We start from the raw sequence: 16,349 nt of genomic DNA, 5'->3' as shown, positions 1-16,349 counted from the left end.
GGGTTTCTCAATTCTTCGTCGCATAATTCAGATGAATTCATTTTATCCGTATGTAAATACCGAAAGAACCACGAAAACTGACTACACGCATTTCAGCGCCCTTAAGAAGCAAGAGTTTTGGTGGTTCCTTCCATTAGAGCAACAATTATGTGATTACAAAGAAACAAACCAAAAGCTAAAAAATATATTTATTTTTTGTGTCACTCACTTATCATGTTCATTCTGTGTTAACCGATACTTGCCAAGAGTTAAAATTGCTGCGGCACCTCCGCTCCGTGGAAAATGGTTCAGGGAATTTTGATATTTTTTAATTGGTAGCTCTGGTTTTGTGATGCAGTTTGCGCTTTAAAAGTTGTGAAAATAAATGAAGTATTTGAATGTTTGTTTTTATTTACTCCCGTCATGAATATAAGTTGTGTAATTTGCAGTGATTTATTTTTACCGACATCAGAGATACACAGCACAACATGTGGACACATGTTTCATTTACCGTGCTTGATGAACTGGTTGGAAAGGTGAATGCATTTTAAGTTTAGGAGCCTTCAACTTCTTAACCATGAATAATATACATTGTCAGTTCTAATATTGATTATAACCATTATATTTATTTCATTAGGTCCAAAAGTTGTCCTCAATGCAGAAATAAAGTTACGGAAAAGTCCCTTCATAGAGTTTTCTTCAATTTGGCTAACGTTGACGTTGGACCAGCTGATGTAGGCTCTTTAGTAAATCAAGTTGAAAACTTACAATTCAAAATAACTCTAGAGAAGAAAAACAAAAAGGAGAATCAGGAGAAAATTCGTACACTTGAATCCATGAATCGTGGTCTGAGGTTTGTTGTATGAAGTTAATTCCCTTAATTGCATTTAGGTTCTATGAGTTGAACACATTATGTATGTGTCACAACTAGAACAAAAAATAACATTATTTCCTGATGTTTTTCCAATTCCATATACAAGCTTTGAATAAAATTAAAGAAATTTCAATTCAGAGATGCTATGTGGTATTATTTTCTTGGGAAGGCAGTAGCTTAGACATAGACATATTTAGACATATTTATTCAGACATATTTACAAGACAATTTTATGCTTTGCACTAGAAAATATGATGAAATATGAAAATGATGAAAATATATTTATTTTACAAGAGAAAGCTATCACAATTTTACTTGGATATTTGGTGTACTAACCATGACTGGTAAGTATGGTCCAAATGAAGACATCCAAAAATTATTTTAAATAGGACACCTCAAGAGCTATTAGAATCACCTCCAAGAACCTTATGAAAATGTTTGTGGTTTTGAAGTTATTATAAATACAATGAATTACTTGATGAACATAACACTATCCATGAAAAAATGTTACAATTTCCATACCATAAATTTTCTTCAAGACTTGTTTCACTACACAGTACTTCATTCTGTTGAACTTTTAAATCAAACTATCCTATAAAACTCAATTAGATAAAGGAGTAATTCTGGTTGAACAGGTAGATTTAAAATAAACAATTACAATGCAATATCACTTTTAGGAAAACAGGTAATTTATGATTGTTTCCATTCAAGTGAGAAATCCTCTGATACTAATTCACTAATCATAATTTGATTATTTACTGAATCAAAAGTTTTTAGTGAATCAAATAAAATATGTAACATACTTTCCTTAATGAATATTTTGGTATTAATAAACAATTTTCAATTCAGAGTTGATAATTTAACTTTGCTTTGTTCAAACATGATTTCTTTATTATAGATGAACATTTTTGTATCTCAATTATTTTTTGCATGAAATAACAATTCATAGAGATCATGTAACAAAAAATACTGAAAAACATGCATCTCAGAAAAATAATAAAAAATATTCAAGCTGGTCCAGCCAAAAATTCTTTCAGGAACATTGAAAAAGTAATAACTTGAATTGAGTGATTGAATATATGTTTATTATCTTAAGAAATAAAGATCTGTAGCTCTAAGGTGTTCTATCTAAACAAAATTTTTGGACGTCTCTGTTTGGGTCATTCTATATAAGAGTGCCTGATATTTGTTTTCAAATGTATGAAGTGCATAACATACAACAATTTGAATACCTGACATCACAGTAGGGAGTAGGATAGGCAGCCATATTAGTATATTGAAAAAAATCCCACCATAATGACGGCAACAACCTTCCGTAATGAGGGCATCTGTAAGTCAGTTATACCTGAGCATAACAGTTTGCTGACTTGCTCAGAAGAAAACTTTCCTGATTCAGATTATGTTTCTGCTGCTCAAACACTTGGTGCAAGGTAGATTTATGAAATATCCAGTTCTGAAGGAGATGTTGAGTATCTTCCTGACTGTCGTCATCTGGCTCTGCTCTGTGACGAGAGAGAGCCTGGTATCTCTTAGGTTCCACTAGTGACACTAAGTAGACTCAGAGAGATGTCATTTGGGTCTCTCAGAAGTCGAAACTTGTGCGAGCCAAGGATTAACGATATATTACCTTTTGACGTGCGATTCCTAGCACAGGTTACACAATGGAAAGTGAAAATCGATCGTATGGCCTTGCGGCTTCAACCACTGGTTCACACAGCAATCGATTGAGTGCAGGGGGTAGACCACCCACTCCAACCCAACGGGCTACCATTTCAGATCAGTTCTATTTGAATTTTGGTGTATTTATAGTTCATATTTGTAACATAGTGGTATTTTTCATATTCAGTTTATAAAATTATGAACCTCAAATCATTTGTCCTTAATTTTAATTGAATGCATTTGTAGGATTATACTATTCTTTTTTTATCGACATTCACAGGCAGCCTTTTGGTGATGGAGAGTAGGGCAAACGCCCCCCAAGCGCAGAGCTTTTTGTGTATACTGGCACTGTTTTTCTCAATATAGGTCAAAACGATGACTGTTTGTTTTGTGTCTGTCTGTCTATTTTTTTAAATAAAGCTTTTTCTTTCTATCCATACAAGTTGTCTCACAAGGTCATGGTCCAAAGTGAAGGTGATAGAGAAGGTCATTTCTGATAAAAAAGATCATCTGTTTCCGTAATTTTTATTTTTGTAATTTTTGCAAAAAAACCTTGTGTGACAGACAGTGTGGTTGTCTCACTTACTCTTACACAGAGACTGTGAGGAAATTATTTAATCCTGGCGATCCTGATCGGGATAATGAGATGAACTTATGAAATTATTGTATTGCCACCGATTCTTGATAAGTGTACAAAGTTTAAAATACATCTGTCTATTTAAAGTTAGTGAAAATCGAGCCCAAAGGAGTCTGTTACAAAAACTTGACGTCTTCTTCAGATAGAACGGTAGTTTTGGAGAGATATGAAAGAATTAATATCTTCCAGCATATTATTTTCTAAGGAAATTCATATTTCTTTTCAAATACTCGAAATTATCAGGGAATAATAATAATAATTATAGGATTTTATTTCTTCCAAAGACAATTACATAACTGTCACAACCATCAAAGAAAAAAATTACATTTAGAGACTAAGCAGTTTACAAGAAGAAACATATGCAATGTATGTCAGTGAAGTGAGTACTGAATAAAATCAGACAAGGAATAACAACAGTTTTGTGACACAAAAATTTCGATGTTTTTTTTTTGGAAATCTGAACATTAAGAACAATTTTTAAATCTGCACTAATATTGTGAATATTTTTGAGTCACAATATAATTATATTTAGCATGTGGTATATTATAATAATTAAGTCATCATTTGTCTTGATCTGTTGAAAAATTTGCTAAAATCTGTTTTTCCGTTAACCAGCTATCGTGCCCTACGAATAACAACCCTCGAAATTCGAAACTTCCACAATCTGAGAAATTAACAAAGCTAAATCAATAGAGAATCTGCTGAATATCTGTGAAGTTATTCTGGAAATAATCCTTTGCCATTTTCAAAACAAAATGAAAAATTTGAACAATACCTCAATTACATATAGCTATATTTCCTTTGATTTATGTCAATAGTCTACATGAATACACATACAGGATGTTCTCTGAGAATTCAGTTTAGGTTTATATTTCTCTATTTTCAGATTTTGGGAGGTTATACACCAAAAAGCAGTAAGAACCGTTGATTCCTTGACAAAAAATGTCTTTAAAAGAATAGAATAGTTTCATTATTGACTTTAAATTGAGATTTGTTTCAGAAAAAATAGAGGGTGTTCCATAATATATTGAGAAGGAAGAGTCAATATATCAATTTTTTCAAAATAGTTCTTATAATTTGTTGATTTTGAGATACTAGTCAACTCTTTTCTGAGTTCTAAAAACATCATCAAATGATTTGGAAGCTGTTTAGAATTATAGTCCATATCACAGCCTGGACTCAATAAAAGTATAGTAGTGGTTTATCAGTTGGTTTCCAGTGAGAACAATCCGTGAGTTTTTCAATATGTATGCCTCATAGTTTAAACCAGATACTAATTGAGAACAGGGGGTTTTGAAATTCAAATGATCATCATTGTGTACTCCAAGGAATTTTATAACTTGCTGTTTCTGCAAATCAGTGTCTTAATTTTGAGACTTAAAGTTTTAACAGATTTTTTGTATATTATGAAAATGTAGAGTTACTTGAATTAGCAGACAGGAAGCAAACCCATGCCTTGTTTAAACATACTGAGGTATTACCACGAAACCAATATGGCCAATGTGAGTCTAAATTATTGATAAAAATTTTATTTTCATATTGTAGATGAGAGCACATTATTCTCAGGAAAACTGACCTACTTGTCATTTTTGAACAAATAAGATCTTGCACAAAATATAATATCTTTTACCGAAAAATATATCTTTGTTGGCTGTGTTGTCTTGAGCATTTAAACTCGTTCTAATGTGAAAAAATTAAGCTCCTAGTTTTTCAAAAACCGTGAAATTTTCACAAATATTCTGCAAATGAAACACCAACAATCCTGCCATTTACTTCTGAAACAACAAAGAGTACTTTCGGTTTTCACATAATTTTTGTAACAAAAACAAGGTTTTTGTAAAAATCCCGACAATAATAATCACTACCTCTATCACCTCCTTCAGTTTGACCATTACCATCTAACGTTTTTATTCAGAGAGGAAGTTGCCAACCTGGAGAATAAAGAAAAAGTCCACGAGTCTGCTATACATGCTTTGAAGGATCAAATAACCTATTTCAAGTCGAGGGCAAAGGAAACTGATAGACTTTCTGCAGAAATAGTCAGATTAAAAAACAGTATGAAAGATATGGACAATGTAAATGTTGCTATCAATGGTACTAGAGACCAAGTGGACGAAATCTTGAGAAACCAACACAACATCGAATCTCTGGCACTTCTTGCAGCAACTTTGAAGAAGTATGTAGTGGTTCCCTTTGATTAATGAAAATATCAGTTGTGTGCAGAGACTTTAAAACTGTTTCTGTTCAGGGCTCTATTGGATGCAGAAAAACATAAAAGAGATTCGGACTCCAACCTAAAAAGAGCGAAAAATGATGCAAGTAGGTATAAAAGGGAATGCTGTTCTTTGGAATCCCAAGTTGCTGATTTGAGGTAAGAGAGGCCTAAATAGGTGAGATATTCTTATTGTTCTACTTTTCTTATCTTGATTGAATTCACTTTACAGTGGGATTCAAGGAGTTGAAAAAAAAGTGTATAAAAAATTTATATTTCACTGCAATTAGCCTTTGGAAATTGTTCAATATACAATATACCAAATGGCAACACAGCACCGTTCATCTCCACATTCATTTTGGCTTTGCTGAGGTGGTTTTTAACTTCTTGTAACGATAATTATTATTATTAGCCTTTCAAGGTCATACAAATTATGAGGTATGTCAAGTCACAAAGAAGGTATGCTTATAGAAGTCATAAAAAACTCTAGAATACATACAATAGTCAAATTCAAATAAAATACAATGAAATACAATGATTACGAAAAACATTAAACATCAAAATTGAGGAGCTGAATAAGAGACCCTGTATAATAATAATTTTTTAATAACCTTTTGGAGTCATACAATGATGAAGGAATATTTGTAGAAGTCATAAAAAGCTGTAGAATACATAAAAAATACAATAGCCAGATAAAAATAAAATACAGTGAAATACAACGACCAAATCATCTAAAGAAGCTTTTCAGACCGATGAAATCATACAATGACCAAATTCTCCTTCAAGATGATCTAGATAAAGTTTATGAATGGTGTGTTATAAATAACTTATTTCTTAATGTAAATAAATGCCATTTTATTACTTTCTCAAGAGTTGGTAGGAAATTCGATACATCATACAACATAAATGATCAGCACTTAGAATACACTTCCTCTATAAAGGATTTGGGGATTATTTTTGACGAACAACTCAAATTTGTAAACCATATAAACCAAGTGGGTGTGAAATCATCCAAAACACTGGGAATTATTTTACGTCATTGTTCAGGATTTTCCATTGAAGCATTAAAAAGGATTTATTTAGCTCTAGTGGTGTCTAAGTTAGAATATGCCTGTATCATTTGGTCTCCATTTTACAATGTGCACTGTGTGTCTCTAGAAAGAGTGCAAAATAAATTTCTGAGATTTTGTTCGTTCAAGTTGGGTCTTCAAATACAGTACCATGACTATTCGAGTATATTACAAGAAATGGGGCTTAAACTATTGCAAACCAGAAGAATTCATCCTTATCCATGCTATGCATTCAAGCTGCTCAATGGACTAATAACTTGTCCTGAATTACTTGAATCTGTCTACATTCATGTTCCAAACAAGAATCTTAGACACAGCCATTTATTTCATATACCCTTCCATTATACAAATTATGGCAAACATACACCCTTGGAAAGAACCCTAAAGTTAGTAGATGACAAAAACATCAGTATTTTTGGTGTCTCTTATGGTCGTTTTGAACAATCATTGAATAATTTAAGTTGGTAATTGTTTACATAAGGTAGTAACAAGTTTAATTTCAATTCTATATCCTAAAGTATTTTATAATGTTATATAGTTGTGTGATGCAGAAACATTTCGTAGCGTATTAGTTTATATTTTACATTTTTATATTGTTCTTTTTTTCTGTGAAATTTTTACACTGTAATGGGGTTTATCCCGTATAAATAAAATAAATAAATAAATAAATAAAGGAACAATTCGTTCAGCCCAGTCTCAACTCCCTACACTGTAAGTTAATGGACTGACACGTATCAGAAAACAACTACTCCCCTGGCTAATACCACGAAGGGCGTTGGATTATATCCCACAGGTGTCAGTGCAGGATGCTTCACTGAAGTTATTCCTGCATATGCTGTTGGCGATACAACTGCCGCAATAGATTTTCAATTATTGGAACACACTCGTCAGTGCAAGATATTTCATTAAAAAAAAACACAATTCACATAAACTAAGCTGCTATTTGGTATCCTGTGTTGTGAATAATGCCACTGTAAATTATAATCACAAGTTTTCATTTCCTAGAAGACAACTGCAGACTTTGAAAACAAAATATGAAAAAGAAAAACAGTACATCAAACAAAAAATTGCAGAGAAAAGACTTTACTCAGATGCCACCATAGACATCACTAGTGACGTTAGTTTAACATCTAATGATGGATCTGTGGTATGTTTGGATTCACCTAGTACTAAACAAAGCACTTCCAGTAATACATCACTACCAATGGTGAGTGTAATTAATTTCTCTTTTATTTCAACAAATCCTGTTTATGGATGATCCTATGAAAAAACATCAATTTTCTGCATTTTTTATTTCTTCAAAGCATTGTTTACATCATTTTCTTTCAATATATATTCAAATATCAACTGCTCATACTTTATACTTGAGATTGAGATGTTCCAATGTTTTTGAAATAATTTACCAACGTTTAATTTTCATAAAAATGAGAATTATCTATAGTTCCCATATGTATTCGTATTCACACTTCATTCACAAGAGAATATGTTTTGGGGGGATATTGCCTTCACAATGTTAATGCCACATTTGAGTGTTGCTCCAAAATTTGGTTAATCTTTCAGTTTACGATTAATGTTCATACCAGCTCTCGATCTAAAGTATGTTGATCACATTTCAACATACATATGTTTATGTTAAAGAAGACCAAAGCCGTGTCATCCACAAATAATTTCAATTCACTAAACAAATTTAGTTTTGATATCAAATTTATTTCAATGACGAACAGAATCTGTCATGTGCACAAATGTTTTCTTAAAAAAAATCATTTCAAAATTTATTGCATTTTTTTAAATTTGAATTGAAGGGGTTATATTTTTAGGAGTGATTAATTTTTGGGAACGAAAGTTTTTGGCTTTCTACTACTCCATCTTAATACAAAAAAATGTGGGAATCTTCCAAAGAAAGGAAGGAAGTAATCAATTTGAAAATAAGTAACTCTATACATGGATGTGTAGATCATGCAAAGAAGTAACTTTCAGACACGAACTGGAAGAAAGCCCTCCTGAAACAGCTACTTTCATATAAACATTGAATTACATGAAAGAAAAAAATTCTTTCGAAACAAATACTTTTACATGAACACTGAATTATACAGAAGATACTTTTCTCTACTCAGTTTGTATTCCAAACATTCGTTATGGAATGATATTCAGATACCATTCACATGAGTTTTACTTTAAATGAATGGTAATAAATTGCACTTACATGGAACACTGTCATCCTCACTGGTATACATCGATGTTTCGCCATAAGACACTTGCCTTAGGGCTCGTCAGTACCAAATTGGATAACATTATAGAAAATACACACAATTCATTCATAAATTACGATTTTTAATGTCACGGAATAAGTTTGATCTACTTATGTCATCGATGACATCATAAAGACAATCATTCACCTATTTGATTAAATCCCAGCCAAGAAATGTCTTATTTGAATTGAAGGGGTTATATTTTTAGAAGTGATTAATTTTTGGGGACGAAAGTTTTTGGCTTTCTACTACTCCATCTTATATTATTACAATTCCATGATTAATTGCAACAAAAGTCCCATGACAATAGTCCACACTTGTAATGTAATTATACCTTCAGATGCCCGTTATGAAGATTTTTTTAAAATGTCAATCAATCAATGAAATATACTTTAATGTCAGAAGAAACATTTCTTATCGACAAAGTCATTGTATGGGTAAAACAAGTTGAAAGGTTAAAAACAATAAAATGGTATATGGTAATAATAAAATGTGTATAAGTAAAATGTACAAGCCAAGTGCTAGCTAGTAAAATGAATAAGTAGGTACAGCCAGATGATGAAAATATATTGAAATCAATCATAAATGAGAGATTCCTTAACAAAATTGTTTTTGGTAGAGGTAACCTCAATTTTTGTGATAATCGTGTGTTATGGCAGGAGGGCACTGTAATATATTTGTTACGAATCTTGTGGTATTAAACAAGTGGTTTCTAAAATAAAGATTGAAGTAACTGTGAGGATTCTATTATTTTTGAAAAGGTCCCTGCAAGAATCACACATTTTTACTTTACAGAGAGCCCTTTAGCTCTTTTTTGTACAACTTGCACTATATGTAAGAGTTGTTTGTTGCACACTCCTCAGAAGGCTATGCTATGACTAGGTGGGCTTCAATGAGAGCAAAATAAGCTGTTTTAGCAGCTGTTGAATCAAATTCATGATATTATCCTAATGGCGTAGCATCCCGATGACAATTTTTTGCACAATTTCGTGACATGGTCGTTAAATTTTAATTCATTTTCAATGTGAAATCCTAGAACTCTGGTGAAAACATTTTCAATGTTTTTTGTGCCAAAGCTCGGGTCAGAAAGCTCACAGCGGAATGTTAATAGTAGTATTGAAGACAAGCAAGGGATTGTCACACCAGGTTTTAATTTTTTCAATGTCTACTTCTATCTTGTGATATAATAAGTGCTCATCATTATCATGCCAAATAGTGAAATAGTGAATATTTTTACAATAAAAAAAATAGAAGTAGCAAAATTAGCCTATAGTTAATCATGAAAGATTTTTTGCATCCTTGAATATTAGTAAAACTTAAGAAATCTTTTTGAACAACTCCAGAGTCAATTATTTATTGAGTGTAGCTAAATCAAATTTCATTAATGTCATAACATTTAGACTTGTGATCTTCTAGGAGCACAGACATCGGTTGAACATTCTATCAGGAGTGTTTCTTCAAACATTGATATCTATCATATTATTATTTTGCATCCAGTGTTTCATTCAATAGTGAAAAACCTTTGAAAAAGTAAAGATATAAAATTAGGTTTGACCATCACTTGTCGTAATTGATATGATCTTGTTAAAATACTTGAAATTAGGACGGTATCTGGTCAGGTTGACGAGGGTGAAGGTGATTCAAGCCGCGAGGCCGGACCATCAAAAGTCCCATTTTACATAAACATTTTGGGGGAAACTTTCCAACTTCAAGTGGTGTGGAAAGTGAAGTTTTCATGTCAAGTAGTGCCATTTCAAAGATAAAATTGCTGTTCAATTACATTTATGACTAATGCATGATCTATTTCAGCCTGAAAGAGTTCAACAAATTTTGAATTCTGATTCGCCCTATTTACCGTTAAAAACCAATGCCACTAGTATGGAGCATAGTTCCCTTTTGAATGGAAAACCTCAACTAGGAAGTGGTACATCTTTTAGTTCAGTAAGTATTAATTTTGTATAAAAATCTACCTATACGTTGCTGAATATTACTGGAGGAAGATTAAATTTTCATGTCGAGGTGATGAAATAACGGTTTGGTGTTGGGATAAATCTCCAATAGTATTCATTACTACATCAAATGTGAGGAGAAAATTAAGTTCCAAGACTAAACTATGCCTGTATTTCTATGATTTTCCCAATTGATCCAAAAAAGAAACTTTCAATAGGCTATATAAATATGACTGAAAGCCCTCTTGAAACACCATCTACAAACAAGTCACAAATTCAATCATTTGGCGAGAAATCAACATATATATATATATATACATATATACACATATACATACATACATATACACACATATACATACAAACACAAAAATATTAAAAAAATATATATATAAAAACACAAATGTGTATAAAATATAATTGAAAGGTATCATCATAAAATTCTTGCAAACTATAATAGGGCCTCTCGATAAGAAAATCCTTTGTTGATTTTCGAAATTCAGTACAGTTTACTACGCATTTTAGGTAGTTAGAAAGATGATTATATATCTTGAGACCATTATACAATATAGAATTTTTAATTAAAATAGTGTTAGGGTCTCGGGTGTGGTGTAATGAGAGACAATTGAGGGAAGTTCTGTTCTATGTTTATGCACTAAACAAACTGTTTCTAAAATGAATAGAGCATACAGTGATAAAATTTTGTTTGCTACAAACAAAGGCCTAAAAGAATCTCGCCACCTGGCTCTACAGGGAAATCTTAATGACCTTTTCTACAGAATAAAAATCGACTCGAGTCGAGTTTGAATCCTTACCCCCCCAGAAAGGCATCCCATATCTTAGATGTGATTCTACTAATGAATAATAGGCAGTTTTAGCTGCTGTTAGTCCTAGTTCGTTAGAAGTTATTTTCACAGCATAAAATCTAGAGGAAAGTTTTTTGTTAAGTGATATTATCTGGTCTTCAAATTTCCACTTATTATCAATTAATAACCCAAGAAATTTGTTGCATGACGTGTTCTCAATCACATTCGAATTCGAAGGTAGAGGTATATTATCAAGAATGCAATTGAAGGATAAAATTTTGGTTTTTGAGATATTGAAAGCTAATAAATTTGCCTTACACCAATATGAGAGTTTGGAAATATCAGAGCAAAAGGCATTATATAGATCATTTGTGTTGGTGTTGCGCAAACAAATACGTTTTATAGGAATATTGTATTCACAAATAAGTGGAAACTCATTTTTCCTAATACTGATTACTATTGATGAAGTAATAAAATTTTGTTCAGAGCTGAAGAATAAAATCAGTACTGAAAAACATAGAAATTTTCATTTCTAATTTTTCATAGGTGCCTGTGAATTACCAATACCATTGTCACATAATTAATAACTCTTTTTCAACTGGTTCATTTCCAGACAGCTTGAAAATATCACTAGTCATGACTCTATTAAAAACAGATGACCCAACACTCATAGAAAATCATAGACCGATAAGCCTGCTACCAAATCTCTCCAAAGTTTTTGAACTTGCAATGTGTTCTAGACTTCAAAGCTATTTCCATACAGTCACTCGCAACATGTTTACCTGAAATAGAAGTTCATCGAGGCAGCCATATATGAATTATAAAAAGTTACTAATGCAAAATGAGAATAAAAATATATCAATGGGTGTCTTTCTAGATCTGTCAAAAGCTTTTGATAGTCTGGATAGTGAAATTCTGTTAGAAAAGATGGAGAGATATAGAATCAAAGGATCCGCGCATGACTTGATAAAGTCTTACCACAAACCACCTACTATAAGTAGTTTGTGAGTCTTACTCAGAGGAAATTGCGACATTGATAGGTGTCCCTCAAAATAGTATCATGTGTCCTTTATTATTTATATTTTACATACATGATTGAGCCTCTGATATTGTGATTAATGCAAATATTATTGGAAAAGAATTATTTTGGCTTTCTACTTCTCCATCTTGATACAAAAATGTGGGAATCTTCCAAAGAAAGGAAGGAAGCAATGAATTTCAAAAAATTAAGTCCATACAAAGAACTGTAGATTCTGAAGTAACTGTGTAATAAAAAATGTAAGCGATATCTTTTCTGGTATAAGTCTTGATTTTCGAGGGTTTTCATTCATAGAGAGATGATAGTTGTTGACAGAAATGCCCATTTCAAAACCATTTTCTTAACCCAACTTTTCTTGAATAAGTTTGTTTAGGATAATATATCGTAGATTCGGCAATCAACTGTAAAACTATTCCTGAGAAATGTTTTAACATCAGCTATTTATGAGAAAAATGTCTTATTTTTTGTCCCATTCCAGTATACTATTTTCAAGACAAATTCTTCGAATAAAGGAGACAAGAAACCTTCCCGAAATGATGTTTACTATAACGGATTAGGAGGATCAGCGAAAGAAGATTTATATCCATCACCAAAACCAGTACAGACTGGTTTGAAACGTAGCCGCTCAAACACCACAGTTTCTGCTAGAAAATTCAAAAAACTTTCAGCCTTTCCAACCAAGAAGTGAAATAATGTGTTATATATTTATTGGGAGAGATATTTTATTTTTTTAATTTATAAATATACCTTATTTAAAACTACTTTGTTTGATTGTCCTCAGCTATCAATGAATGTAGACAAAATCAGAGAAATAGTTTGATTGATATGGGGATATTTCAAAAAAAAGCAAACATTTGTTGACGTAGTGGGTTAATATTTCATGAGAGGTTGATGCTATAACATTTAGAAATATGTATGGGCTATCATTGAATCATTCATGTAGAAAGCCCACAAAATTTCCATTGACATAATGAAAGGTCGGAATTTCAAATAAAAACACAGCAAAATAAGGTTAAATTGGAAGGGAATATGTTAAGGAGAGAATAGTTTTTTGGAAAGAAAGTTTTTGGCCTTCTACTTCTCCATCTTGATACAAAAAACATGGGAAGCTTCCAAAGAAAGAAAGGAAGCAAGCAAGCAATCGATTTCAATAATTAACTCTATACAATGATGTGTAGATTATGCAAAAAATTAACTTTCAGAGACAAACTGGAAGAAAAAGCCTTTTTGAAACAGCTATTCTCATAAAAGCATTGAATTACAAGAAAGAAAAATACTTTCGAAACAAATACTTTCATATGAACAATGAATTATATGGAAAAACACTTTCTCTATTCCGTTTGTATTCGTAATGGAATCGAATCAGATATCATTCACAGGATTTCTACACAATATATTAAATGAAAGGTAAAACTTTCACTTACGTGGAACACTGTCATCCTCTCTGCTGGACATCCGATGTTTCGCCGTAGGACACTTGCCTCATAGGCTCTTTAGTAGCCCTGACAAAAAGTCAATTATGAACGAATCGTGTGTTTTTTCTAATAATGTTATCCGTATTTACTATTGAATTGCCGATAAGACAGTTTCTTAAGGCGAAACATCGGATATATAGTGAGGATGACAGTGTTCCATGTAAGTAAAATTTTACTTCTTTCATTAATTATATGTGTTGGAATTATGTGAATGATATCTGATTCAATCCCATTACAAATCTTTGAAATACAAACGGAAAAGTTTCATCATATAATTCAGCGTTGTATAAAAGTATTTGTTTCGAAAGTATTTTCCTTTTGTGTAATTCAATGTTTATATGAAAATAGCTGTTTCGAAAGGGCTTCCAGTTTGTATCTGAAAGTTACTTCTTTGCATGATCCACACATCTTCGTATAGAGTTAATTTTTGAATTTGATTGCTTCTTTCCTTTCTTTGAAAGATTACCACATTTTTTGTAGCAAGATGGGGAAGTGGAAGGCCAAAAACTTTTTTTCTCAAAATGAGGTTCTTTAGGGTGGTCATCCAATGCAAGGCAATACCCTTTGTTCGAAAAGTCGAAAACAGTTAGGTTTTGAGATATCAAATTTGGCAAGTATATTGAAAAAGATTGAAGTGAAATTGAATTGGTCCTTTGAGAAAACCCTCTCTCTAAAGAGTAAAATGTGTTTTGAATCAGACTTTAACTTAATTTTTGAAAACCCTCAATGGGATATCTTTTATATATTGAAGTAAATTGTACGTTTTTTGGTCTAAAAGTAACTTCAAATCTGGTTCTGCCGACTCTGTGACTGTAGATATACATAATGTTCTTTGTTGTGAGTGATGGCTGGATTTCTTTGTGTGAGGTACAGTCACCCATACTGTCTTTTATATGCAGCAAACATGAATATTAGATTAGTTTTTCAAGGCGGTGCGACAGAACAAATTCTTGCATTATTTTTAGTTTGTACTTTAAACCCAAGTGTATTTGTTACTCGCATCGAATTACAGTTTCCTGTATTTGGTGCTTTTACCATTTACTGATATATGTACTCTCAAGTTAGGCAATGAACACTTCATTGGTGGCTGTGGCTATTACTTTTTTGTAGTTTTTCTAGGTTCAGGTTTTTCTTTCTCGGCTGTCGACCGGAGAAAATTTTCAGTTTAGAGCGAGACGATTACGCTATTGGACAAATTCAATCATTGTTCTAAAATATTTTGCTAAAGTCCTTAGGAACACGATTTTGTCAGTCCTGTCCTGTGATTTATTTTAGGTGGGTAATGAGTAATTTTTCTGCCCTTATAAATGTACTTTATTTCAAAATTATTATATTATGATGAAATGAAATGCTTTATTCAAATAGGATACGTCCTAATATACAACAATGATAATAATGTTAACATTAATATACATATAAAAACAAAAGATAAAAGATCTACTAATATTTGTTAACAAGTAGTCTTACCTACGATAATTGATAATACAAAAAAATAATAATACATAATATTTTGGTATCACCTCATTGGTCTCTTAAACAGAATAAGACTGTTAGAAGAATTATCATTTCAAAAATTAATGTTCTCATTTTATTTAAATCACTTGTGTATAGAATAGTGGGACAATATTCGAAATGTGGTTGATTTATATACAGTTATCCGTGATTGCATAGTTAAGTGTTAGGACACTCTTGTGAAAAAATACAATTTCTTAAAAATTTTTTTCTGTAAGTGAAATGGTTATTCATTGATAGATGCCCGTCCAACTGTGTGTAGATAAAAAATAGCATCAATAGAATTTTGTACCCCACTGGAACTTGCCAAAGCAATATGTGTCTTTACTTTACTCACTCTATGATGCAGCTTCCATGAAACTTTTTCACTCATTTTAGGGGACGAATAAAAAGTAACTTTGAAGGTACAAGTAAAAAATAAAGGGACTAATTGCAAGCACGTGTCTTTTTGAGTAGTAGTGACTTTCCTACACACAAGAAAACCATCAGAACACTTAAACTGGATACACTATCAGGGTGTTATAACCATAAGACACAAAAAAAATATAACATTGATTTTAGTTTATCATGAGAGAGAATATGATAATCCAGCACCCATAATCACACTTTATAAGGTCCTGGGTTGATTTAAATTGATAAACTTGACAGTCACACAAGAAAAAAATTGAAGATTTGAGCAAGGCATAGAATGATTCAATACTGGAAATGTTCTGAAACTGTTAGAAATCTTTATGGAATTAGCCGCTAGTTTATGGTAAACCATGATGGAATAACACTTATCACAGCTGCCACTTCTTTCAAGTAACAATTGTCTCAGTTAGCCAAGGTAAACTTGAGAATTATATTTGAATGCTAGTCGTTTTAATTTGATTCATCAAATTCCTTAAA

The 16,349-nt window shown here is 31.8% G+C and overlaps 1 protein-coding gene and 1 long non-coding RNA gene across 2 annotated transcripts; both read left to right on the top strand.

The window, feature by feature from the left end:
- The first annotated feature begins 315 nt into the window (after positions 1 to 315).
- nopo (TRAF interacting protein no poles) lies at positions 316 to 13,232 on the top strand. Its single transcript, XM_023168806.2, has 7 exons — positions 316 to 515; positions 617 to 832; positions 5,065 to 5,325; positions 5,398 to 5,520; positions 7,437 to 7,638; positions 10,490 to 10,621; positions 12,953 to 13,232. The coding sequence occupies exons 1-7, from the start codon at positions 403 to 405 to the stop codon at positions 13,160 to 13,162; spliced, it is 1,257 nt and encodes a 418-aa protein (XP_023024574.2). The 5' UTR covers positions 316 to 402; the 3' UTR covers positions 13,163 to 13,232.
- On the top strand, positions 5,528 to 6,382 carry LOC141487423 (uncharacterized). Its single transcript, XR_012468377.1, has 2 exons — positions 5,528 to 5,820; positions 5,998 to 6,382. It is a non-coding gene; the product is annotated as an uncharacterized lncRNA (long non-coding RNA).
- Positions 13,233 to 16,349: the final 3,117 nt, after the last annotated feature.

Source organism: Leptinotarsa decemlineata, unplaced genomic scaffold (assembly GCF_025532065.1).
Source record: "Leptinotarsa decemlineata unplaced genomic scaffold, Ldec_3_MD MMD2_tig00078422_RagTag_RagTag, whole genome shotgun sequence".
In the NCBI taxonomy this organism is placed as follows: domain Eukaryota; kingdom Metazoa; phylum Arthropoda; class Insecta; order Coleoptera; family Chrysomelidae; genus Leptinotarsa; species Leptinotarsa decemlineata.
This window is presented reverse-complemented; position numbering and strand designations above follow the sequence as displayed.